The sequence below is a fragment of the Galleria mellonella genome, unplaced genomic scaffold, assembly GCF_026898425.1.
Source record: "Galleria mellonella isolate WM207_F2 unplaced genomic scaffold, CSIRO_AGI_GalMel_v1 utg165, whole genome shotgun sequence".
Lineage (NCBI taxonomy): Eukaryota > Metazoa > Arthropoda > Insecta > Lepidoptera > Pyralidae > Galleria > Galleria mellonella.
In genome coordinates this window covers 729538-755184 of record NW_026442009.1, presented here as the reverse complement: position 1 = coordinate 755184, position 25647 = coordinate 729538, and the positions used below count along the sequence as shown (strand labels likewise).

The following is a 25647-nucleotide window of genomic DNA, read 5'->3' as shown; positions in this document are numbered from 1 at the left end:
TAAGCGATTCAATTTTCAAAGTGGCAAATTAATGAAGATTTTTTTACCTTTTTCCCCCACTTTCGAAATATAGATGGTTTCTTATAAAATTCAGAAGAAATCTCTTCTGAATTTTATGCAAAATATTATATATTGAAGCAAAATTTAAAGTTGTGTCTGATGGAATCGGTGAAATATATGTATTCTAATTAGTCAATAACATAGCCATTTAACATTTTATAAAGTTGCAATATTAAATAAATATTAATTTATTCATAAATATTATGTTAATCCTCTTTTGACTTTAATAGTATTACTTCGAGAAATTATATGACTAATAAAATTACTTTCAGCTGAAACAAGGACTAATTTCATTACCCTATCTTCAAAAAAATTGCCAATCCTTTAATTAAGTCAAATCACGCTTGCTTAACCCGATTTCCTTTTAAGAAGTCTATTAGCCTGTAGGGAGTATTTAGGAAGAGCTATGGGCTAAATTACATCGAGGTAGTACAAATGAATTTAAATTTAAAAGAGTTTTATTGCGAAAATTATCAATAAAGCTACAAGTTTCATAAAATTTAATCAAATATTGAGATAAATGTTCTGTTTTTTTTTCTGTAACGCTACAATTTCCAGTTTCTAGATTTATCCCAGAATGTATTCTGATACCCATAATATTTCTCTGCGTTATTATTTTTTAAGTATAATGTATTATGCTTCTATATTTTATAATTTTACTGTCATGTTTCATATTTTAACCAGTAACATTGAGAGGACGGTACTCAGCAGAGTACCTAACTCTGAAAAAAAAACCGACATACAGTCATGCAAATACAATTGCTTAATTTTAACTACTTTGGTGCCATGTTTATTTCTAGGCTCACATATCCGTCAGGTTTATGTACAAAGTTTTCACGATATCATATCAAATTTCAATTTAAAATTATGGAAATATTTGAAAATAAGCTCTTAATGGCTTTTAACGTGATTTAGAATCTGTTATCATTATCCGGTTGAAAAACATGCGTTTGTATCTAAATTCGATTATGTGAAAAACAGTAAAAAAACAAACAAACAAACAGTAAATAATTGTTTTTAAATTGAACATACTCTGTAAAGTAAGAAAACTGGCGATAAACAGATAAAAATACATTCATCGCTTATCTGACTTAATGTAAATAAAAACAATCAATTGCGAAAATAACATCTATCTGCAACCGAGATTTTATTTACACAAATAATGTCAATACAAAAGAAAAATAAAGAAATTGTTTATTATGTATGATTCTCAACTACTACATGGGTAATGTCTCTATCTATGTGAAACCCCACTTTCTTATCATTTACATTGTCAATTTTTGTAATGAACTCTTTTAACATTTAAATTGACTGGTTCTACCTCAGAGCAATTTGGCTCGTAGCTCTTTTCTAGAATGGTCCCTGCGGGCTGTAATAGCTTTCATAAAAGGAAATCGAGTTAAACAGGCGTGATTGACTTAATTGTGGCAAAGCTTTATTTCTTAAGATTAAAGAATTTTCTGTAGAGGTCAGCGTAACTAAATTAGATATGTCTTATTTCAGATAACAATTTTTTTGCATAAGTAACAAGGTCCTCTGAGGAACAACTGTTGCATTAAAATTTGTCTCTAGATTACAGATTAAAGTATTCGGCCGAGCAAAGTGAAAAGTATTTCGGGTACTTTTTGAATATGTTTTTTTTTTAATGGGTAATAATGGAATAATAATGTAACCCCGCCTGCGCTATCGGTATACACTGGCGGGGCACCAGTGAGAGATAATTGGCAAGGATAAAAGCAAGTCAGTTAGCCCATGCATCGTGATGAATTCCATGAGAATTAACCACGACGGTTTCCAAGGAGAACAGCGTGGAGGTCGACCAGTTAGGGTGTATTGCTAGCAATGAGTCACTTAGACCCCATTACTACCAATTCCTTTTCCCCCTTTCGAATATGTTAGAATAAAAATGACAAAACTAAAGATAGCAAAGATATTGTGTAACATACATATGTACAAAAAAATACATGCTAATTTAAACCTCCTTCTTTCGGATATCACATAAAAATCTCTTCAGTCGTACACTCTTGGCAGAGTGGTCGTGGTTTTCACAATGACGGTGGATCGTCGGTGAGGCTCTCCTCCGCGATTGAGGTCCTCGCAATATGTCTCCATCTACTTCTGTTCGTCGCCGAGCGAGAGCTTTCCAAAATAGATTGCTGTGTGGCCGTTTTGATGAGGTCAGTCCATCGCGTTGGCGATCTACCCCGAGAACGTTTGCCTTGTACCGCTCCTTGGACAATTAAACGTTCTATACAATCTTCATTCCGGATGATATGGCCGAAGTACTTGAGAATTCGTATACGAACAGTTGACGACAATCTCTCTCTGATTTTCAGTTCGTTCAGAATGGAAACGTTTGTTCGAAAGCCAGTCCAAGGTTTTAGCAGCAGTCGTCGCCAGCACCACATCTCTAGAGCATCAATTTTTCGGCGTTCTTGTTGCCTGATCGTCCAAGTTTCTGCAATATACAGAAAAATTGGAAAAACCAAACTCCTCATTATATGCATTTTGGTATTCTTTGTAATATTGCGGTTCTTCCAGATTTTATGCAGTTTACTCACAGCTGTTTTTGTGATAGCACATCTCCTTTTTATTTCGTCCTCACATCCTTTAGTATTTGTGATCGTGGAACCAAGGTATACATAACTCGTAACAACTTCACAGTTGCCGATTGTCATAATATTTGGTCTATTGTGTTCAGCTCTGTCCACGATCATCATTTTGGTTTTGGTTCTATTAATTTCGAGTCCGAAGGAGAGGCTTACAGTCTCCAAGCGCCTTAAAAGCAACTCCATGTCTTTCTCAGATTCTCACATGAAAATACAAGCGAAATATTATTGTTTATCCCGCAGTTTTGTCCACGTGAATTAGTACATAAACAATTTTATATACTAAGTCAGTATAAAATCTATCTGTGTACCAACTTTTATTCAAATCCGTTCAGTAGTTTTTGAGAAAAAGAGAAACAAACATCCATTCATCGTTTCAAACTTTCACATTTATTATATTAATAGGATGTTTGTGGCTATAATGCTGGTATTCTGTCATCTAACAGATTTCTACTCGTACGTTACGTTACAGACACGAGTAAATCAATAACATTAGCTGTTGTTGTTATATTAAAAATGACAGTCTTATTAAAGTTGCAGGCCCTGCTTGTTTAAATGTACATATATATAAATAATTACTTCGTATTTCATTTGTCTATTTATAAGAGTTTTGATATTCTAATACATTCAATATTGATTTATACAGTCCTAAATTCAATCCAATTAGATGTTTTATTAAAATAGAGATAATTGAACAAATTGCTTCGATTAACTACTCTATTATGTCCTTGATTTATTATGGAATAACCCATTACGATTATTATATAATTTGTGTTATTTTTGTAGAACTTATACATGACAGATATGTAAATATATGATTTTAACTTCATAAATTTACTCACTTTAATGGTAAGCGATAATTGTCGCCTATAGGGATGAGCAGACCGTGATAGAATACACGTATATTTACACACATAGTTTATGACGTACATGATATTAATTGTAATTTACACTCATATCTGTTCCAATCAAAATACGATTAAATATTTTTATTCACTATATATAATTAAATATTTCCTAATATAACTCAAATATTGATTAGATATTTATTGTACATTAGTATACATATTATACGAGAAAAAAAATTCGTGCCCTGCAAAGAAATTTCAATGGTTTTTTTTTCAATGGATGATAATAGAATGGTAACCCCGCCTACATTAACGGTATACGTTGACGGGGCATCAGTGAGGGATGATAGGTGAAGATGATACGGCGGGTCAGTTAGCCCACCGTGATGAATACACCTGGAATTCAGCACGATGATTTCCAGGGGGAATCACGTGGAGGTCGATCTGATAGGGTATATTGCTAGCAGTGGGACTGATAGTTCGCATTACTAACAATCCCTTTCCCCCAAATTCAATGGGTTGTGAAGAATGATAACAATATAAATATTTAGTTTTTGTATTTTTTTTAATGAAAATGATTTAAAAGAAAATAAACTTAACAGGAAAATGAAAACAAAATTACAAATAAACTAGAACTAAAACTAATCTTACTATAAACATTTAATTATTTTACATTTGGCAATTTTTTAATCACACAAATTATTGGAATATGGTTTTTACATTTCAAAATAAATATAGGGGATTCTACTCGTATTTATTTGATAAATAATCCATCAATATATCGTGTTGTTGTTTAATAATTCTTATAAAATGTCATTTAATTTAACATTTCCCTTAGCTGGCGTCGTAGAATTTTCCCTCTCGTGTTCCGCGGAATTTCATCCAGGAATATTACGCCACCCCTAAGCTGCATATATGGAGCTACCTGATAAGAAAATAAAGTAAAATTAGAGGAGTAAAAGCACGCGTTCTTTCAAACTCGTTAGTGTTTGTTATTATCAAGATTATATATTCCAGATTAATGATGAAGAAGAAGTGCGTCTTTGTTGTGTCTTTGTTTTATTGAATTTTGATTATTAACTCATAAGAGTATAAGATATTATGCCGACCCCAAATAATAATTCGGATAAGAGTAGGAAGATGATGAAGAGTTTAAGATATGAAGTACGTAAAAATCAAGCTTTCGGTCCTATAGTACGTTATATAATACTAATATTATAGTTGGCACAACTTAGATATACCGCATATTTTTTTTAATAATGGTTATTGGAAGTGCCAATATTTGTAACAAAGTGAAGGACAACAAAAGAAATTAGAATTTTTTATTCGATTTGCTAGTATATCAATACATCTGTTAAGAAGTATTAGGAAAGTAAATAAGTAGACATTTTTCGATAGTTTACCTCATTGGCAACGTAATCGACTAATTCTTTATCAGTGACGCTGGTGCTAGATTGTTTCACAACAAATGCTGTTGGCTCCTCTCCGTAGTCTGGCACTGTTTTTCCTACTACTGCAGCCTCACGAACACCTGGGTGAGTCAATAATATTGACTCTAATTCTAAAGGAGCAACCTTCGCAAAAAAAAATTGATTAATTATTTTTTTTTAAGGCAATAAATTTAGGAAACTTTAGCAGGTTGATTAAAAAGTATACAATGAAACTATTACTTAATCTAATTTAAACGAAGTCGCATGGCTTAACACAATTTTAGAGTTTTATCAGTACGAGTATAAACTTTACATAAAAATATATTTTAATCTTGAAATTATTACATTCATCAAGTAATATAAAAAAAAATATAGTAGATATATTACACAACGTCATAACAACAAGTAAAGCTTGAACTTAAAAATATTTATTATGGTTTTTTATATCTTTTTTTTTTGCTTTTATTCTATTCAACACATCTGTTTTTACAGCTATTAATAATAAATAAACTTTTAGAATTGATACAAGTCAGTACAAATTATAATATAATTACCTTATAGCCATCGTAAACAATTATGTCCTTGAATCTATCAACGATGTGGAAATATTTGTCTTCATCGTAGTATCCGAAATCGCCAGTTTTAAAAAAGTTTTCTTCATCTAAGTACGTTGAAGGGTCGATACCCATGTAGCCTTTCATAAAAACTGATCCCGCTACCCGAATCTCACCGCGTTGGTTTGGACCTAGGATCTTGTTTGTTTGAGGATCTACAACCTAAATAAATAATGATTAGGTGAACATCTAAATATGTTATTATTGTCTTTCTCTTGTGTATTGTTATTGCTTTGTTTTCTTGTTAATCCTATTTTCTACTATCAGAGATTTGGATGTTTTATTGCTTCAATGTTAGTAACTTAATCACGCTTAAACGGCTAAATAGATACCATTAATAGTATTGGTATAGGGTTTTATTTCTACTTTTATTTTCTTAGACTGCTGTACTATACTACTTTTAATGGGTGAACATGGAATGGTAACCCCACCTGCGCTATCCATAAATGATGGCGGGGCACCAGTGAGAAATGATAAGGATGAAGATGAAAGTGTACTATACTTTGTTTACTCAGTCGTCTTTAATAAGATCCTAAGGATAGAAAAAACGCGATACTCGATGCGTGTGGAAACATAGTTTAGTTGAGAGAATTTGAATAAAATTTGCAACATAAATAGAACATAATTCTGGATTAATACAAAGGTTTGGTCATTTTCAATAAGTGCGAATCCTATCTAATTTTAGTGGGATTTTTCTCTTTTGTGTTTGTCTTGAAGTCGCCAGAAAAGTGGATGTCCTCGATATATAGAAGAAATTTTTTATAAAATACTTTTTGGAGATATCAACTTTTCTGAAGACTTGGAAGCAATAAAGTTTATCGAAATTAGACAGAAATATCACTTGCTGATAATCACCCAGTGTATTTGTATTAAGAGATTTTTCATTATATTTTCCAATAGTCGGTAGTTTGAATATTAATAACTCAATCGCAAAGAGCTAAACGTATTTAAAAGAAATTTGGTATGCAGATAGACAATGTCTAGGCAATAGCATTTATTTTAAAAATGAATTAAAATAAAGTGTTAAATATAATACTTATTAAAATTTGTTTATACCTTTATTATTAGTCCAGGAGAGGCCATTCCGACGCTACCTGATTTCGGGCCTTTTATACCCCATATCTCGGAAGTAGGTTCACCACATTCAGTCATGCCATAGCCTTGTAAGATATTTTGTAAGCCAGGGAATCTGATGAAAAATAATATATTACTATCGAGGCCGAAAATATACAAATTTAGTACTCAATAATATTTTAACTAAATGACGACCTTAATAGTTATTTCGTTTATTTCGAAAAATGTGTATAGTAAAAATCAATAATCTTAAACTAAGACGATTAGATTATTTTATAATTTTAAACAAATAATGATAGTGAACAATAAAAACTATATAAAAATCTACCTCATTCATTACGATAACTACACGCTTAGTTAAATACTGAGAGTTCTATTACATTGACTTGTATTTTTTAAATAACATTGCTACTGGGAATGACAAACAAGTTAAGGGCCGACCAGATGGAAATCTATAAGCGTAGCCTATAGATATAATACCGTGGACATAACAGAGGTACACTGTTCTGTCTATGATACCCCCCATGTGTTGCCATTCCCGAGGACTCGGGTGTTATTCCTCTGTACCCTGTGTATTTGTTAACTAATACACAGGGTACAGAATAACGGTTTGTAACCGAAAAAGATAATACTTTTTCGTTTACAAAGCAGTAATTCCAGTGTTGCTGCATTTTATTCTGAACAAGTTAACAAATACACTAGAAGCGAATCCTAAAAAACTCTAAATCAGCTGTTAATTGTCCACTGCTGAACATAGACCTTTCCCTATTGGGGAGGTTTTGCCAGTAATTATCAAGTTTGGCAGGCGGATAGACAATCGCATTCAGGCTGTGATATTTTAAGAGAGACGCCACTGGCGACCCCTCTACCATTAAGTTCCCTTAGTCACCTCTTAAAACAACTACGGAAAAAGAAGGTATGGTCCATTCTATGGCCCGGACTACACGGCGAACACCGGAGAATCTACATATTTGTAAATAAATAATTGGAACTAGTTATAGTTTAAGCAGAAAATGATGAGATGATCTCATAAGATGTGGCAGTTTATTGCATAATTAGTTTTTTTTATTTTTAAATAGAAAATTAATTAAGTTTTTCCCTAGTACTCTAATATCTAATGAAAAGGTGGAATCGCATCAGTATCACCTCTCTTATTGTAAGTACTCTTGGGCGATATTAGTGATTTTTTCCTAGGTCGATTTTCCTAGGTCGATTTTTTCGTAGAACGGTCAGCTTAGATAGATAGATAGACAATTTATTTACATTACTTACAGCACACAAATTACAATAAAAAAAACCATACACGTAATACACAGCAAAAGAGACAAAAGAATAAAAATAAAAAAAAGCACAAATAAAAAAAAATACAAAAACAAAATACATAATCTAACAATCTCCTTTGTTACCATTCCTTCATGCGTGTGCCATAGTAACACAAAATGGTCACAGCTCAGTTTATTGCTTTGCCCTTAAAAGAGCAAAACACTGATATTTTGGTGTGGCCAAGAGTCAGTCGCGAAACTTTTCATTAAAAATTTACAATATTATATATATATATATATATATATATATATATATATATATATATATATATATATATATATATATATATATATATAACTGCATTGTATGTGTCCATTATATTTGCCTCCACTTGACATTATATTCTACATAAATAAATAAATAACAGATACCATTAGATGAGGGGTAGTCAGAGATCACTTTCTGTCACATTCAGATATTCAGGCAATAAATATTTCGGCTACGTACCTATTGGGTATTCCAATTTTTTGTTTATTAATTAAAAAGATTTTAAGTTTTTTTTTTAAATGTGTTTACTATTAGACAATCTTATTGGGGGTGGTATATTATTCCAGCATTTCGTAGCTTGGTAGCGGAAACTTCCCTCAAACGCCACAGTTTTATGAGGACGCCCTGCTAATAAGTAGCGCGTGGGTCTTGTACTATATTTGTCATGGAAAGAATTAAATTGTAATTTAGAATATAGATATTCCGGTCGCCGATACTTTAAGATGTCAAATACTGTACAAGCGAGATGAAAGTTTCTCCGAGAGGACATGTTTAAGGTGGAATAATTATTTAAATATGGCGTTACGTGCGTTCTAGGCGGAATATTGTGACAAAATCTAGTACATGCATTTTGTATTCGCTGTATAAGACGTTGAGTTTTAGAATGCAATCGAGGTCCATACACTAAATCGCCGTAATTCAATTTAGACAAGATCAATGATTCACAAAGAGTGACACGAACTTCCTCATTCAGAAGATTTCTAATTTGATATAGAACTCTTAGACGATAATAGCAGCTTTGAACTAGTTTTAGAACATGAGTCTCAAAGCGTAGTTCACTATCGATTACTATTCCAAGATTCCTAGCTTCTTTAACATAGTCAATTCTTTCCCCGGAAATATATACGTCAGGATTCTGGCTAAATATAAATTTTACTTGTTTTTTAGATCCTAGAACCATGTATACAGATTTTTTGGGGTTTAACATCATTGCATTTTTAACCGACCAATTCGCAATACGTTAAAGATCCTCATTTAATTTTGAAACACTTCCTGAGACATTTCCGCGAGAAGCCGGGATATAAAGTTGAACATCATCTGCATAAATATGGTATTTGCAATGTTGTATCTGTTTTATAAAATCAGCACTATATAAAATAAACAGTAATGGACCGAGTATTGTACCCTGAGGCACTCCGCGCGTGACTTCCGAAGAATCAGAGAACGCAGGTCTACCAGCTCTCCCTACCAATTTAACAGTCTGTCTACGGTTATCGAGAAAACTCGTAAACCATCCGACTGACTGTTCGTCCAAACCGTAAAATGTCAATTTTGCCAGAAGTAGTGGAATACTGATACTGTCAAAAGCACGAGAGTAATCTAATAATGCTAGAAGTGATCCCTCTCCACTATCTTGACTCGTAAGAATATTGTCAACGACGTCCAATAAAGCGGAAACTGTACCTCTACCTTTGCGAAAGCCGGATTGCATCGCTGGCAAGATACAATTTTCCTCAACATACTTAGACAACTGGGTGTAAATAACTTTCTCCAGTATTTTCGACAAGTATGGAAGAACATTAACTGGACGCAAATCTTTTAGTTACTCGTTTTCATACCAATAAAAATACCTACCTTTTTTTAACAATTTCTATTATTTTACTATGAAGTGGAGATGACCGAGAATAAATAATTTTCAATGATTTTAAATTATATTTTTCTACACCTTCCGCTTTTGAGCAAAATCCGACAATTGATGGAACCAAGAATGCTACGTCAACCTAAAAAAAAATAGATATTACAACCAATTTAAGTAAATATTTGCTGTCAATAAACTTTCAAAATAGCTGTGATTTTGATATTTTTTTATAATGAATGAAAGGAATAAATCGTTATTATTCCCATCAAATATGTAAGTAGAGATACAATTTCATGTAAAAAAATAACTTTACGAGAAATTAAATTTAAAACATTAATCATTCAGTCACGATTTAAATGAATCATTTGAACATTACAAGTAACTATGACAAAGAGAGTGCTAAAGAGTGAAATCATGAGATAAATTATCTTACCTTGCATTCATCTACACATTTTAGAAATGATTCTAGTGTCGGTTCGTTAATGTAAACCACTTTTTTGCCGGCGGATAAGAATTTATACGTCATGAATGTATCATAATTGTGATACCACTCTCCATATACGAACGCTGTATGTAGTGATGGATCTTTGAAACTGGAACAAAGATATATGGTAAATATTTATCACTTAATTTATATAATATTTACTTTCATCAACTTTATTGTCATAAACATAATACAGATATTAGATATGCCACTATCATGATGTTTTACGATGTTATTTAGCAGAAAATGTATATTTGTTATGAATCATGTGGATTAAATATTTTAATGTCTATTAAGATATATAGTTATAATCATAGTTAAACAACATGATGTTAATATAGTGATAACGCCTTATAGTATTATGTTATCTATGTCTTAAATTAGAATCGAGTTCATTGAGCTTCCAATGTGATTAATTTTGTTTTTGAAAGAAATGTAATTAAATTCTTATGTATTTAAAACAAATGAAAGTTATCATCATGTGTTTATTTTAATTTTTAATAAACAAGATACAAAACAGAAAAATAGCTACATACTATTGTAGCTATTTTTCTGTTTTATATCTTGTTTATTAAAAAATATTGTTTATTAAATCTATTAAAGCAAGTTAATATAGAATGAGTATTATATTACAGTATATTATTATAAATATAAATGCTATAAAAAATTTCTATTCCTGTATATAAATACGAGTACTTACATGAAGTAGACAACAAGTTGTTTTGTTGATTTAAATATACATTGCTAATGTTGTTATAGGTAATGTTATAATAAAATTGAAACCAAAAATACTTACTCATTTGGTAAACTATTGAGAATACAGTTTAGATGTGTTAATTGAACTCCTTTTGGCATGCCCGTGGTACCGGACGAATACAGAATGAATGCAACATCAGTTTGACCTTGTACTATTGCTGGCGGTTCGAAGTGATTCGTGTTATTTTTACACGAAATCAAAGATTTTACAGAAAGTAACTGGTCTGTAGCTTCATCCAATGTTATAAAATACTTTATGCAATCAAACTCCGTCAAAATATCTTTGTATGAACTCCAAAATAAATTGCTACATATAAAGTACTTTGGTTTTGTTATGCTTAATTTATGTTTCAATATCGCTAAAAAAATAACACAAACTATGATTATGTTATATTACAAAAGAGCGTAAAATTGTAATTTAGAAAATATTTTCTAAGAGATTAGTATTTATTTAACCTAAGTAAACATCAATTTGAATGAATGAAGAAAGAAAATCGTACATATCATCAGATTATCAAAAATATTAAATAAATTTGATATAAGTCTCAAATACGTCTCTGTATATATATATATATTATATATATATATATATATATATATATATATATATATATATATATATATATATATATATATATATATATATATATCGTTTTCCAATGTCTTTTTGGTGATGTAGCGATTCAAATTAATAATAAAATAGATAACAAATAATTTAAGATTTTATTATAAAGGATAAACTAAAGACTACATAACCCATTTTAAAAATTCTTTATCTTTAAAATTGGTTGAGATTTAATCTACAAACCTATATTTACAAGCGATTGCAATATTTTTGGAAATGCTATCTATTCTTGCGAAGTAGGGACAGATTATTAGTAAATAATACAATTCTAACCTCTGCCACTTTTTAAATCATAAGGGGTGTATGTTGCGCCCGTGAATACTATAGCTAGAACAGTAGGCACGAATTCCAAGCGTTTTTCAGCACCCACGGCAACTACGTCGCCTTTTTTGACACCAATCGTAGCTAATGATATTGACAGGTTGACTGCATAATCAGTAAGTTCTTTGTAGGTAAGTTTCTCATGAGTATCTCCATTTTCCTAAGCAAAAAAAGAAAAGAACATAGAATGATCAAAATGTTATTGTTTTAAAATTCGTCCAAAATAGGATAGGCAAAGAGCATGGTCTTATACATACTATACATATGTAATCTAGTCATATTATCAATGTAAATACTGAAAAATTTTTATTTTATTTCTGTTATTTTTACTTATAATTTACTAGTGGGAGCGCACCTAGTCTATACAACACATTAATTTTTCTGCCGAATCCTAAAGGTACCTTTTTTGTCTATAAGTAATAATTACAATAATGTTGGCATTATTATGTAAAATAGTTTAAGAAAAAAAGAATCAATTTTTAAATAAAAATGTGATTGCATTAGCTGAGACAATCACGTGCAAATATTTAATTAAAATAAATGTATCACACGAACAATCACGAAAAGTAAGTCGGTTTAAAAATTCGCTTTAAATGTTTTATCAACAATATTATTATTACATATTTTTTATAAGTAATATAATATTATTAATAATTACATTAAAAACCAATTACCTGTTTTCTTAAACTGTTGATATCTGGTTATTGAAAATAATTGTATAGGTATTTATTTTACTCTTAGATTATATATATAGATATAACATCGAGCATCAAAAACGGCTCAACTAATTATTTATCACACAAAATTGTATGAAAAAGTTGACTTGATTTTTTAAAAGCATTTGTATGGAGACACTTTATTTATATAATCTAAGATATACAAAAGAATTTGAGAATACGTAAAATAATGCTTTAAGCAATAAATATTAAAATATTTTTTCATGTGCGTGTCATGCATGTGAATTTATTATTAAGAAAATATTTTGACATATATGTATTTTTAAATTTAAAATAAAAAAAAACATCGTTAATGATTAATTATTATCCGTAATAAGAATTAAAATTATTTTCTTAATAATTTTATTTAAAAAAGGAGGTAACATTATTTACATTTAAATGTATATTGTAGTTTAAAACTTACCAGTGCTACTTCATTATTCATCAATCGTAGCCGGTCCAATATATATTTTCCAAAATTCAAATGGGCCGGTACTTCAACATTCTGGTCACCGTAAATATAACGAGAATCGTAGAACATACTGATAAACGAGAGAAACTAGACGTCTCACTGTATTGGCTGCAGAGATGTAATGGATACCGTTACCGCAGTGTTATGCTAATATATATCACATCATATGATGTGAGTTTTAATTTTATGCTGTATTCTTGGAATCATTGTGTCATTTGAATACCCATATGGTTAAATAATCCTTAGAAGAGGGCGCTAATTTACTTATCGTTATGCTAATTTAAATTATGCTCTACGTAACGTGCAAGATTACAGCCATTTTTGTTTTTATGATTACCCTATAAGTATTTGATTTTATGACTCTTATTTATAAGAAAACGTGTAATATAATTTACTAGTTTAAAGCTTAATATATAAAATGAACATCATTTACAAATAGTCAATAATTGGAAAAAAAAATAGAATACAATTAATTTGTACAGTAACTAATTTGACTTACATTTAAAATAGGTATTAAGACAAATTTAAGAGAATTAAGTTTTAAACAAATTTTCAATATCAATATATAAATAAATATTTTTCAACCATTTTTATATTAAGCATAATAGACGATGCCCTCAATTCTTAGTAGGATTACAATAATTCCCATAAAATTTTGTGCTCGAAAGGATTTAGCTGGTTAAACATATTATGAAAACTGCACTCGAATCTGATGCAGTGTTCTTACCTTGTTTTTATGGTTTTTTATGTAAAATAGCCATACTCTTAAGCTTACACTCCTAACTTTTGCAGTAAGTGAATAACTGAGGTTTTTATAAACCCTTAAGGATTTTTTTTTTCAGTATCTTTTGAGGATATTTTTGTGAAATTGTAACTGTAAATAACTATATATAAACTAATTACACACACACATATATATAAAAAACGAAAAGTATATTTTTTAAGTGCAGTTGCATATGCTTAACTATATATATATATATATATATATATATATATATATATATATATATATATATATATTATCATAAAATAATTATATTAATTGATTTGTAAATATTTGTTTAAAACTATATTAAAAATACGTATATTTTTAACCAGTTAAAGTGGCTCCCTATCCGACTTCGACATGATATGCACATCCTTTCTTTCCTTTATAACATACTCAATAACCCCAACTCTCCATCGTACCTCTGCTCCCGGTTTAAATATTACCACCAACAGTCCGTCCTAAACGCTCCTGTCAAGTTCAGTCCAGTATGTGTGTATACACACTAAGTGTCCAGTTATGGAACAAATTGAGAGTCCTTTGAAATAAATCAACTTTCCCTTCTAATTGAACTGTCAAATAAACCATTAAACGAAATTTCTAATGTAAGTAGTATATTCATTTATTTTAACATTTATTATATAAGTACAAATAATATCATTATATTATTATAAAATTTTATTATACATTTTAATATTTTATTTAACTGTATAATTGATTTGTAAATCTTTATATTGTTTAAAATTATATTAATATTGATGTTGTAAATGATATATATGTGAAAAAATGATGATGATATGATGTATGTAGTAAAAAAGCTGGTATTAAATTGCATGACAATTGATTTTAGTATTAATTTTCTTATATATTGTATTCTATTTGTATATGAAACCATTTCTTTAATTATTATTTATAGTACTTTATTGAACTGTGTCATTTCGTTTACCGGTGAGATCACCTCGTGAATGATTGAATGCAGTTTAGGAATTCCAAAAATGAATTCTAGCTTAAAACTCTAAAGTTTTTATAGTATATCCTTATAATAAATTTAACACATAAAGTATTCATTTTTATTTTATAATAGTAATAAATCTATTGACATCTGAGAGCACTTTGTTCGTACTTCTATCATGTCGTTGATTTGTTATGAAAATGACGTCTCTTTGATGCGTTATCTTTAGATTTTATATTACACTAGATACTTTATGTTTACTTAGTTCCTTATGATGCGGGCTTTATTTACATTTTTTCGTTATAATCCTTACTAATATTATAATTATGACAGTAAATTTGTGTTTGTTACCTTATAGTGATTTAACGGGTTAATCAATCACTATAAATTTCGGTATACACATACTATATGGGTGGGAGAATGGTAAGTGATATAGGCTGCTTTGTATAAAAGTTAATAATGATATAAATTTGAAAGTCTGTGTGTTTGTTTCTTCATAGCGTCTTAATGGCTTAACCAATAATTATGAAATTTTGTATACAGGTATTATATTGAATAGAGAAGGATATAAGTTTTTTATTCCAGTTAGTGAACATATCCCAGTTATGCGTATGCAGTCGCTGATTAAATCTAGTTATGAATATATCTAAGTATGTACATACTTACACATAAGTTATAAAAATTCTTTTTTACACTTAATTTAGTATTTGGTTTAAATAAGTTATTCATAAAAAATCAAAATCTTCCTCTAAGCAAAATTTTTTTCTGCGTTACATTTATTTGAAGTTCTACCAAATTCTACAATAACACAAGGCTAATTTGTGACTATCACGCGTATGCGTCTACACGCACTGGATGACCTCACAACCAAATAAGTGACAAATACAATCTGTGTAATGTTGGCTCAACTATTGCTCACGTATTGCTCATATATCATTCATTTCGTGGAGATTAAGGAATAACATCTAACCACACAAGGAAGGTAACAGAAATCATTATAACACAGAGTAGACGTTTCCTGGCAAAAAATAAAATAGTAGTTGAATTGGAAAATATCATAATTATTAATATATTATAATAATAAACGTACCTATGTAAGAGAAAGTCCGTATCTCACAAAATATTTAATGAACGTAAACAAAACTATTATTAATAAAAACAATTCTTTCAATGAACTTGTGTACCTATTTGATTGTTTTTTAATTGATATATATGTTGTTAATTGTTGGAGTTTCCAACACAATAATTTAAATCTGTTACATAGTGATTATTATACTAACAACAAAGTTGCTTTTGTCGTACAAATTCATCAGAATATATTCGTATTTATAGAGTCAGAAAAAAGTCTATAGGTGCTTGTATTATGGTTGTTGGTTATGGACAGGATTTTATGCAACCTTTAAATGGCTTACAATGGCAATTAAGCTGACGATCCGTTCAGTTATTTAAGCGTAATTGAGGAACGAATATTCAAAAACTCTCACGTAGTATGTGAGAGTATTAATAATGATATATGAATATTTGTGAAAACATTTAATTGTTTGTTACTCTATTAGGCTTAAGTAGTGGAATGAATTTGAATTTTGTAACCTCTTGACATTTTAATGGTTCAACCAATCGTAAGTAACTAAGAATTTGCTATAGACATTCTGTTTTTGGATAGGATATAGAGTTATATAGATAATATTTCGGTCAAGCAAATGAACTGGATATATATATATATATATTTATTTATTACAACCAATATAAAATATATATATATATATATATATATATATATATATATATATATATATATATATATACTTTCAACAACACATCCAAAAATACATATATTCACTACGGGCTCAATGAAATAAGAGTTTCAGAATAAATATATATATTATCCTTTAATACATAGTTAAATGGAACTATAATATAAATCTAGTGCCTTTATCATTTAGATACATGAAATTATTAATTCTGATCGTGATTATGACTAGTGCATTGATATTGAAACGTCGAATAAAGTAAATATATACTTTGTTTACCGTTAAACTATCCGCGACACATTGATCGAGTACATCGGGTTAAACCTATTTAACATTGCATTTCATCTTAATGTCCTTTAGAATGGTTAAAGTTAAAGTGTAGGTAAGATCAATAAACTTTTAATTGATCATTAATATTATCGAAACGTAAGAGACCCATTTGAACTCATTCATTATTACCATTGTCTCTGTTGTTGATTGTTATAATTATTTTTAATGAAGATTTTGCAGTAAATTTAAATAGGAAATCTTGCAAATATTTAAATTTATATTAAGTACTTCCCTATCAGCCGCATCTGTCAACTGATGAACATAGGCGTCCCCCATAAGGGGGGTTTGCCAGTAGTTACCACAATTGGCGGACGGGTTGGCAACCGCAGTTAGGCTTTGGTGACGTTTTAAGAGAGACGCTGCCGCCCAACTCTCGACTATTAAGTTCCATTAGTCGTCTTTTACGACACTCACGGGAAAGAAAATGGTGAACCATTCTATGTCAGAACCATACGACAAATATTGACTATTTAATGCGATCTAATTACAATATTATTTATATTATTCTTGGTAGCGTAATCACAGAACACAAAGGAATACCTTAGTTCTCAGGAATAGAGTTTGGGGTTGTACATAGGGGGGTTTTTGATTGCCATGAAGTCAGTCTTTTTGGCACTTCCAATGTCATATAACATCATCTTTGATAAATTACGCAAATTAATAGACGAAGATGACAGTAGAAAACAATTTTTAATCCACCGTACCTACGGGTAAGTATCATTTGTCTAAAGTCTCCTTGGGATAAGCTTTAAAAACTAATTTAAATGCATCAATTAATAAAAATTGGAAAGTTTGGACTTACTTTGTTTAATTGATTCAAAAATAACCTACAATATACCAACATCAGGTTCAGATCAAATTCTAAGCTGTCTCTCATAATTTTTTTTATACAACTTAGAATGGCAAACAAGCTGACGGCCCACCTGATGGAAAGTGGTAACCGTCGCCTATAGACATGAGCAGTACCATGTTCATAACAGAGTATACTGTTTCGCCCATGATACCTCCCATGTGTTGCCATTCCTGGGGACTCAGGTGTTATTCCACTGTACCCTGTAAATCCATGCAATACCCTTCAAACTGAAACACAGCTATGCAAACACAACTGCTTCACAGTAGAAACACGAATGGGACAGAGGTACCCAAGCAATCGACTTTTGTACAAAGTCTCCCTCTGGTAATAGTGAATCCCTTATAGTGAATTTGTCACGAAAGGCCCGTTAGCGTGGCTTCATACTATCTATCACCTCTCACTGATATCCTGTCAGTATATATTAATAACGTAAGCAGGGTAACTATTATATTTTTGTCTATTATAAAAATTATAGAATATATCAAAGAGGCTTTAGCGTAGTATAAAATACGGCTTTACAACGATTCTGATTTTGTCTACCTTTTATACTCGTATAATATAAATATAATTATTATTACATTACAAAGATATGATAAACATGTATACATATGACTTTCTGTGCCTTCTAAGAAATACTAAAAGAAGAATTCTAATGAAAGTTTATATTCACAATATCTGTTACCAAAATTTTTCTAATGCCAGATTTCACTGGCTTAGAAACAATATCATATGGAATCATGCATAGATTACAAATAATACATATGGCATTTTATTTATATGAAATGGTGTGATTTAAAAATAGCTTGTTTTCTCAAATGAATTAGTATGTAATACAAGATATTTCTTAATAACTGATAAGCAGCCATTTATCAGTTATATGATATTAAAACGTGTCGTCAAGAAAAATGAGGCTAATTACTTATTGTGAAAAAGTGTTATATGTGAGTGATGATGCAAGAGAGATATTCTTTATACTGTTTTAACATTGTGAGTGATGTACTCGTAATTTGTATTTTATATTTACCTACGAGGTCTCAAAATTTATACCATAGATTTATCAGCTAAACATATCAATTGTTTGATTCGCAGTGGCAGTCTTTCATTTTAATTTATCATTACAACTGAGACGTTAGAACTTTATAAGAATAATTAAAAAAAAAAAAATAGCGTTTATTTTATTTTTATTTTATTGAAAATGCCAAATAAGTTGAAGACTTATTTAATGGTAAATAGTAACCGTTGTGAAATATTTTCATGTGCTTCATGTGCTGATATTCCCAAGAGCCACGATGTTATTTATTACATCAAAAAATATCTTTATATTGTATCATACCACTTTTCATCAGATGGGCCGTTAGCTTGTTTGCCATTCTAAGTTGCATATAAAAATATTAGGTTAGAATTTTTCTAGCGAAAACAACACTTAAATTGGTCGTACAAATGAACTCTTTCTGAGAATGCTCATAGTGGTAGAAAGAAAGCCTAATACGAAAAATTTAGGCAAATTTTTAACATATTAACTAAAGTGCAGATTATCCGCTAGTTAATTGAAGCAGGAATTATGAACTAAGTTAGCGAAAGAACTAAAAAATAAATTTTCTGTGAAAGTAGACCAAAATAAGCCACTGATTTAAGCAACTTTATGGTAGACGCACAACTAGAAAAACCTTCATTCTCCTCATGTTCCAGAAGTAGGATGATATTATCCACAAATCTAGTAAACCTTTGTTTTCCTCAACTAAGCTGCACCATATGGCTGCGGCAAAAACAATACCCAAACTTCCTTTGCAAAACAGACACCTTTGTTCTTTGTCGCATTGTACCCTCTTACCTTGGTAGGTAATTGTTCACTTGCCTCGGTACGATGAGGCTTGGTAACGAAACACCACTTGAGAGTTGTAATCAGATTTATTTCTAAAATGGGTACTTTAAATTATTCGTATATTCTATTAATATAAAAAAATGCGGAAATCTGTAATGATGGATGGATGGATGGACAGAAGGATGGATGGATGCATGGATGGGTAAATGGATGTTTGTTATTCTTTCATGCAAAAACTACTAAACGGATTGGAACGAAATTTGGTACACGGATAGGTTATATTTTATTTTAGCATATATATATTTACTCGTAATCATATTATTATATTTATATAATATACTAATATTTACGAAGGCGAAGTAGCGAGATACAGCTAGTTAATTATAATTATGTACCATGCCGCTTACGTTACGCAATTTAATCTTCACGAGATAAAATAATTTTTTTTTACTACATATCTCCTGAAAAAGTAAGACATTATTCTCATTATTTCTTCGTTAAAATATTAATAAAGTTTCAGTTTTTAAATATTATTGATTTGTAAAAATACAGTACTTATAAATAATTTAACATTACATATTTTTTAGTACCCATCGGTTATATTAAGAAGTTAAAAAGAAAAAAGATGTTGATCATTTGAGATAAGAACTCTCTGGTTTTTATTTTATTTTTATAGACTGTTAAGAACTTTTGTTTTATTTCTATTTCAACGTAAATTTTTTAATGATTCTTCTAATTGCAGTTTTTAGTATATAATTTAAGTTTGTATGCATCAAATTTGTTTCTATTTATCATATTTGACTCTAATAAGTTATTTATAGTTTTATGACAAAAATACGAATTCTATTAAAAATATTCATTACAATTTTACTGCTATCAATTACTAACGCAACGAGCAAACTTTGTGGGAAAACTTCAGTACCTGTCAGTACGAAATATTTTTGTTTATAGAGACCTGTATGATTCTATGATGCTTCAGGTGGAAGTGAAGCGGAACAACAGACAGTTTATGGCTTCCAAAAGTTGTTTGGAATATTCAGCGTATCGATAACAGCTGTAGACTGGCAGATTATTATCGGAAATAGCAATAACGTATAACGTAATTGGATTTGGCAGGCGTGGTGATGTTAATACGAGTATACATTAGACACATTCGCGTCGGTTATGTATTGCTATTGGTTTGGAATACAGCGCTCTTATCTAGATGCAATGGGATATAATTATACAGGTTGTAAGCGAAATAATTAGCATCCTTTCAATGGAGTATCCTGTTAGTGAAACTAAATATAAAAAAAAATACTATTAAAAAACGTCAAATTTGGAGTTTATTATAAGAACTTGACACGTCCAGTTATCAAATTAGTATGGACAGTTCCAAATTTTTATTGTTTTCAATCTATGTTTATGCCTTATTATATATTATGTAAATTAATCACAAATGCAAATATTTTTATATACATATTTTTGAGTTACTGTCTTATATAAATGTTGTCATAAAAATACATTATCCTCGTATATTATAATATATTCCCAAACACTTTTCCCATATGTTTATTGAAATATATCCAATTACATCACTATTTCAAACACTTTTTGAAAGTACAGAATATAGAAAATAGAGTTATAATTCTAACTTTCACTCGTACAGTATTTATATAAATCTACTGTTCAGTATATAAATCTATTTCTAAAATATATATACTTTTGTTTTATATAACATTTTTTAAAACTTATTTTGATGATTGTCACTGACAGGAATGTGCTACTCGATGATATAAAGCTTCATTTAAAAAAAAAATTAATGAGTCATGATCACCATCATTATTTTATTTTATTACTAACTATATCCCGTGGTTTTAACCATGTAAATAAGCATATAAAGTATCCTATGTACTGAGTTGGAATATAATAAACCCGAATACTAAATTTCATCCAAATCTGTTTAGTAGTTTTTATGTGAAAGAGTGTCAAACATCCATACATCTGCTGAGGGTTAGAAAAATTTGTATTTATTATATTAATAGAATTATATATAAACCTATACATTTGATTATATAGTTATTATATATCCGCCTTTTAAGCTATGTACTATGAGAGGTCTTATTAAGATATACAAGAACACAGAATCAGAATAATCACATAATTGCGCTTGATACTACTGACACGCTGACACTATTAACACTATCACTAATTAGTCCTATTGGCATGTAATGCAATATAAAACAAAGAGAACTATCTCATATATATGATATATTGTTAATAATTAAAGAATTAAATATTAAAATTAGATTATAATTAAAATAATGTAATGTAGACTAAAACGACTATATTATTTGTGTGGTTATTAAAATTCTGAAATAAACTAAATACTCTAATATCATTATAAATTTCAAATTCTAGACTCCTGGAATAATAAACGTATCTATAGCTGTCGCCAATAGATGACAACATCTGTTGTTGCCAATTATATAAGTACACAATAATAATCTTTCGACAAAATTTCACCAATAAAATTATTGAGTGAAAATGACTATACTTCAAATACAGAATTCCTAGCACAGAATTACTATGACGAAAACTATATAACTGTAAAAAAACCGTAAAGAGCTCAATAATTTTCTATTCAGATATAGACAATAAAACAGAATTAAATAGCATTTCCTTCAGTCTACCAGATATATCAATGAGATTTGAACAATAAAAAATTCAGAAATTACAATTTGAGACTTCAAAATTAAAAAAAAACTACTATGTGCAGACAATGTAATAAAAAATTTATAAAGAGAAAATTATAAATTACAAAAATAAATCAAAGAAACGGAATCAATGACGTGTTGTTATTTACATTTATATATTGAGGCATTGAATACCCCGAGCAAAAATTTCCATACTAAAGTTCAGTTTCACCACCGATCTAAGAATGTACAATCAAGTGACCTACCGTCAACTTTGGATTCCACACTAAATATGTATATTAAACTATATACCTTTAAGTCACATTCAAAATTTACTAATACGCAGAATTTTAATCACTATAGGCTTAAATACGCTACGAACACGATTATCTACAATTAACTGCACTAATAAAAATAGAAACAGTAATCGCACCGACACATACAAAGTTAAATGGTCACAGGGACTTCAATAAGGAGAATGATTGTTTGGATAAGGAGAATGAGTCTAGTCAAGTGTCGCCGTTAATAGATGTCGCTACTTGCAGAAATATGTCAATGATTTACATAATCTGTGATCAACAAGCTAGTGATATGGCATTAGCGATACGCGAATTTGAGGGATTTTGTTACTCGAATAATTAGTAATTACTAATTTTATATTTCGACTACAAAATTAGTAATATACTAATTTCCGTATTCGAATGATTTTGTAATTAATGACTAACTACAAGAAAGTTCTTATTCTATATCTGCTACTACCAAGTCTATTCCAAATCAATATCAATCAATATATATCAATATCAATAAAAACGACGGCTATGAAAAAAAAACGCCAGCATCAATTTCATAATAATAATTCCTTACTTATTTATTTTTCTGTTTATTTTAATAATAACTATAGCAATTTGCTATAAATACACATTTACTACAACTTTACTTACTTATTTTTATCGAAAATTTGTAATTTTTACTAAATTTAAATTGGCAACACTCTTGTACATTATAAAAAAAAAAGAATTCCAACGATCAGATCGACCCGTACATCAACTGTTACTAATTAATGGAATTAGTAGTCAAATGATATTTTTTTTTATACAACTTAGAATGGCAAACAAGCTGACGGCCCACCTGATGGAAAGTGGTAATCATCGCCTATAGACATGAGCAGTACCATGGACATAACATGATACCCCCTATGCGTTGCTATTCCTGAGGACTCGGGTGTAATTCCTCTGTACTCTGTAAATTCACGCCATATCCCACCCATCAAACTGAAACACAGCCATGCAAACACAACTGCTTCACGGGAGAAACACGAATGGGACAGAGGTAACTTTCAATCAAAAAGCAATCGACTTTTGTACAAAGTCTCCCTCTGGTAAATTATTAGTAGTCGGATGACATTAAAAATGATTTAAAAATCATTCGAATAATTCAAATAATTAGCTCATTCGAATAATTAGTAGTCGGGTTTGTAAAGTTGCGCATTGCTATTGGCGTTAGAAATGATTAGGGATTGGAAAAGTAAATGGAATGACATGTACACCTTAGGTTTAATTGTTCGTTGTTTATTATGTGCAATACATTATATGAGTTAAGAGAATGTAAGATTTTTGTATTGAATGTATTTAATAACCGTTACCTTAATATTAAATTGTTAAATACACAACTAGAACAAGCCGAAGTAATATAAATAAAAATAAATTATGTGTCTAAGCAACGATTAAATGTATTGAGTGCTAACGCTTACTGCATGGTAATACGGATATACTTGTATAACCATCTATGTAAAAGTATAAAAGTATCAAGAGATGTAATAATATATCCTATTTAAAAAAAATGCTCTTCAAGCTATTTATGGATATTTTTTTTTTATACAACTTAGAATGGCAAACAAGCTGATGGCCCACCTGATTTAAAGTGATAACCGTCGCCTATATATATACATATATATATATTATATTGCAGCTTTTATAATATTGTGTACTTTTATTGATTTTATATTATTAATGAATTGTCAAACATGATTAATAAGTAATAAAAAGTATAATATATAATATGACAATATATAATATAAGATTGGACACCTACATTATGATGTAACATCTATAAAAATGAATAAAAATTCTAATTCTATAATAATTTTTGAAATTTTATCTGTCTGAATGTTTGTTCTGGCATCACGCAAAAACAATTGCAACAAATTGGATGTAGTTTTACAGTTGTGTTCCTGTAGATGTAATCTAAAATTTCGTTTATTTTAATAAGTCATTCTGAAGTGAATTGTTTCATTAGTTTTCATGCTTGTTAAATCCACATTTCCGAAGTAGCAGGCAAGAAGCTAGTAAATAAATAAATAAATTGATTATTTCTTAAAAAAACTAATCTAATTGTGGTAACTAAGTAATAAAAAAATTTGCTACTTCATAAAAGAAGTGTAATTATTAATATAGTATTCTAGCAATAGATAATACACAGATTAATCAATTAAATAACTAGTACCGTTAGTCAACAATGATCTTATCAAATGGACTTCTATAATAAAGTATAGGCATTTGAAATATATATAATTTTATATCATCAAAACCTTTTTAGTTATTTAATATTTCAAATTGAAATGTTTTCCACTTTACCACTACACAGCAAAGCTACAAATTATTTTCTACTAATTTTATTTCCATTTTAACAACTAAGCAATTTGTTCTATAGCATGTTATTTGTTAATTAAAGTCACTGTGCAACAAAGTGTTAAAAAAGGCCAAGATAATATCGAATATGCATTAGTAAGGTTCCTTTGAACTAAATAGTTTCCTGTGAATTATTTTAAAATTGTGCTTCATCGTTAATGTATTATATATCTGTCTACTTTATCTATCAACTGAAAGGCACTAGCTATTTGGAACTTATTGTAGGCAGTAGTTTTATTTAGGCTTTTTAAAAATTTTACTTGATCGTTTATGTGTTATGTATCCACCTGCCTACCGTATTTACTATAAACTACAGTTACTGGTACGGTCAAAATGACATTTCTTAATAATATTTATTATTTTCTATTACAATTTCCAACAAGAGTTCATTACGTATATGTTATATAAAGTGAACATACCTAAACATATATTTTATTACACTGTAATATATCAGCTATATTTATTATTATGATATAAAAAATTCTTCATATAAGAAAAGGTATTAGAGTAAGATTTTGCAGAAAGACGCCTTTACGGTAATTTTTTCTCGTAAATTAGGTTTTTTTTTATTAGGGTATTTGTTACTGTGTTTTGATTTGAATGGTGAATATGTGTCAGTACAATTAGTAAAGT

General features: G+C 29.4%; 1 protein-coding gene across 3 annotated transcripts in view; it reads right to left on the bottom strand.

Moving 5' to 3' along the window:
• The window catches only part of LOC113519028 (uncharacterized), a 404087-nt gene extending 390801 nt beyond the window's left edge, over window positions 1-13286 (bottom strand). The window contains exons 1-10 of one of the 3 annotated variants that reach the window (XR_008252592.1): window positions 13131-13286; window positions 11943-12150; window positions 11085-11403; window positions 10238-10397; window positions 9801-9946; window positions 6618-6750; window positions 5502-5723; window positions 4921-5091; window positions 4269-4442; window positions 3649-3999 (exon numbers count right to left, since the gene is read on the bottom strand). Coding sequence is in view for 1 of the 3 variants with exons in the window: in XM_052892773.1 (XP_052748733.1) it covers window positions 4335-4442; window positions 4921-5091; window positions 5502-5723; window positions 6618-6750; window positions 9801-9946; window positions 10238-10397; window positions 11085-11403; window positions 11943-12150; window positions 13131-13247 (1584 nt within the window). In the remaining 2 variants the exon portion in view is untranslated. Of the gene's footprint in view, window positions 1-3648; window positions 4000-4057; window positions 4443-4920; window positions 5092-5501; window positions 5724-6617; window positions 6751-9800; window positions 9947-10237; window positions 10398-11084; window positions 11404-11942; window positions 12151-13130 lie in introns of those variants that run through there. The other 2 variants (XR_008252593.1, XM_052892773.1) reach the window with 2 other exon arrangements.
• Window positions 13287-25647: the final 12361 nt, after the last annotated feature.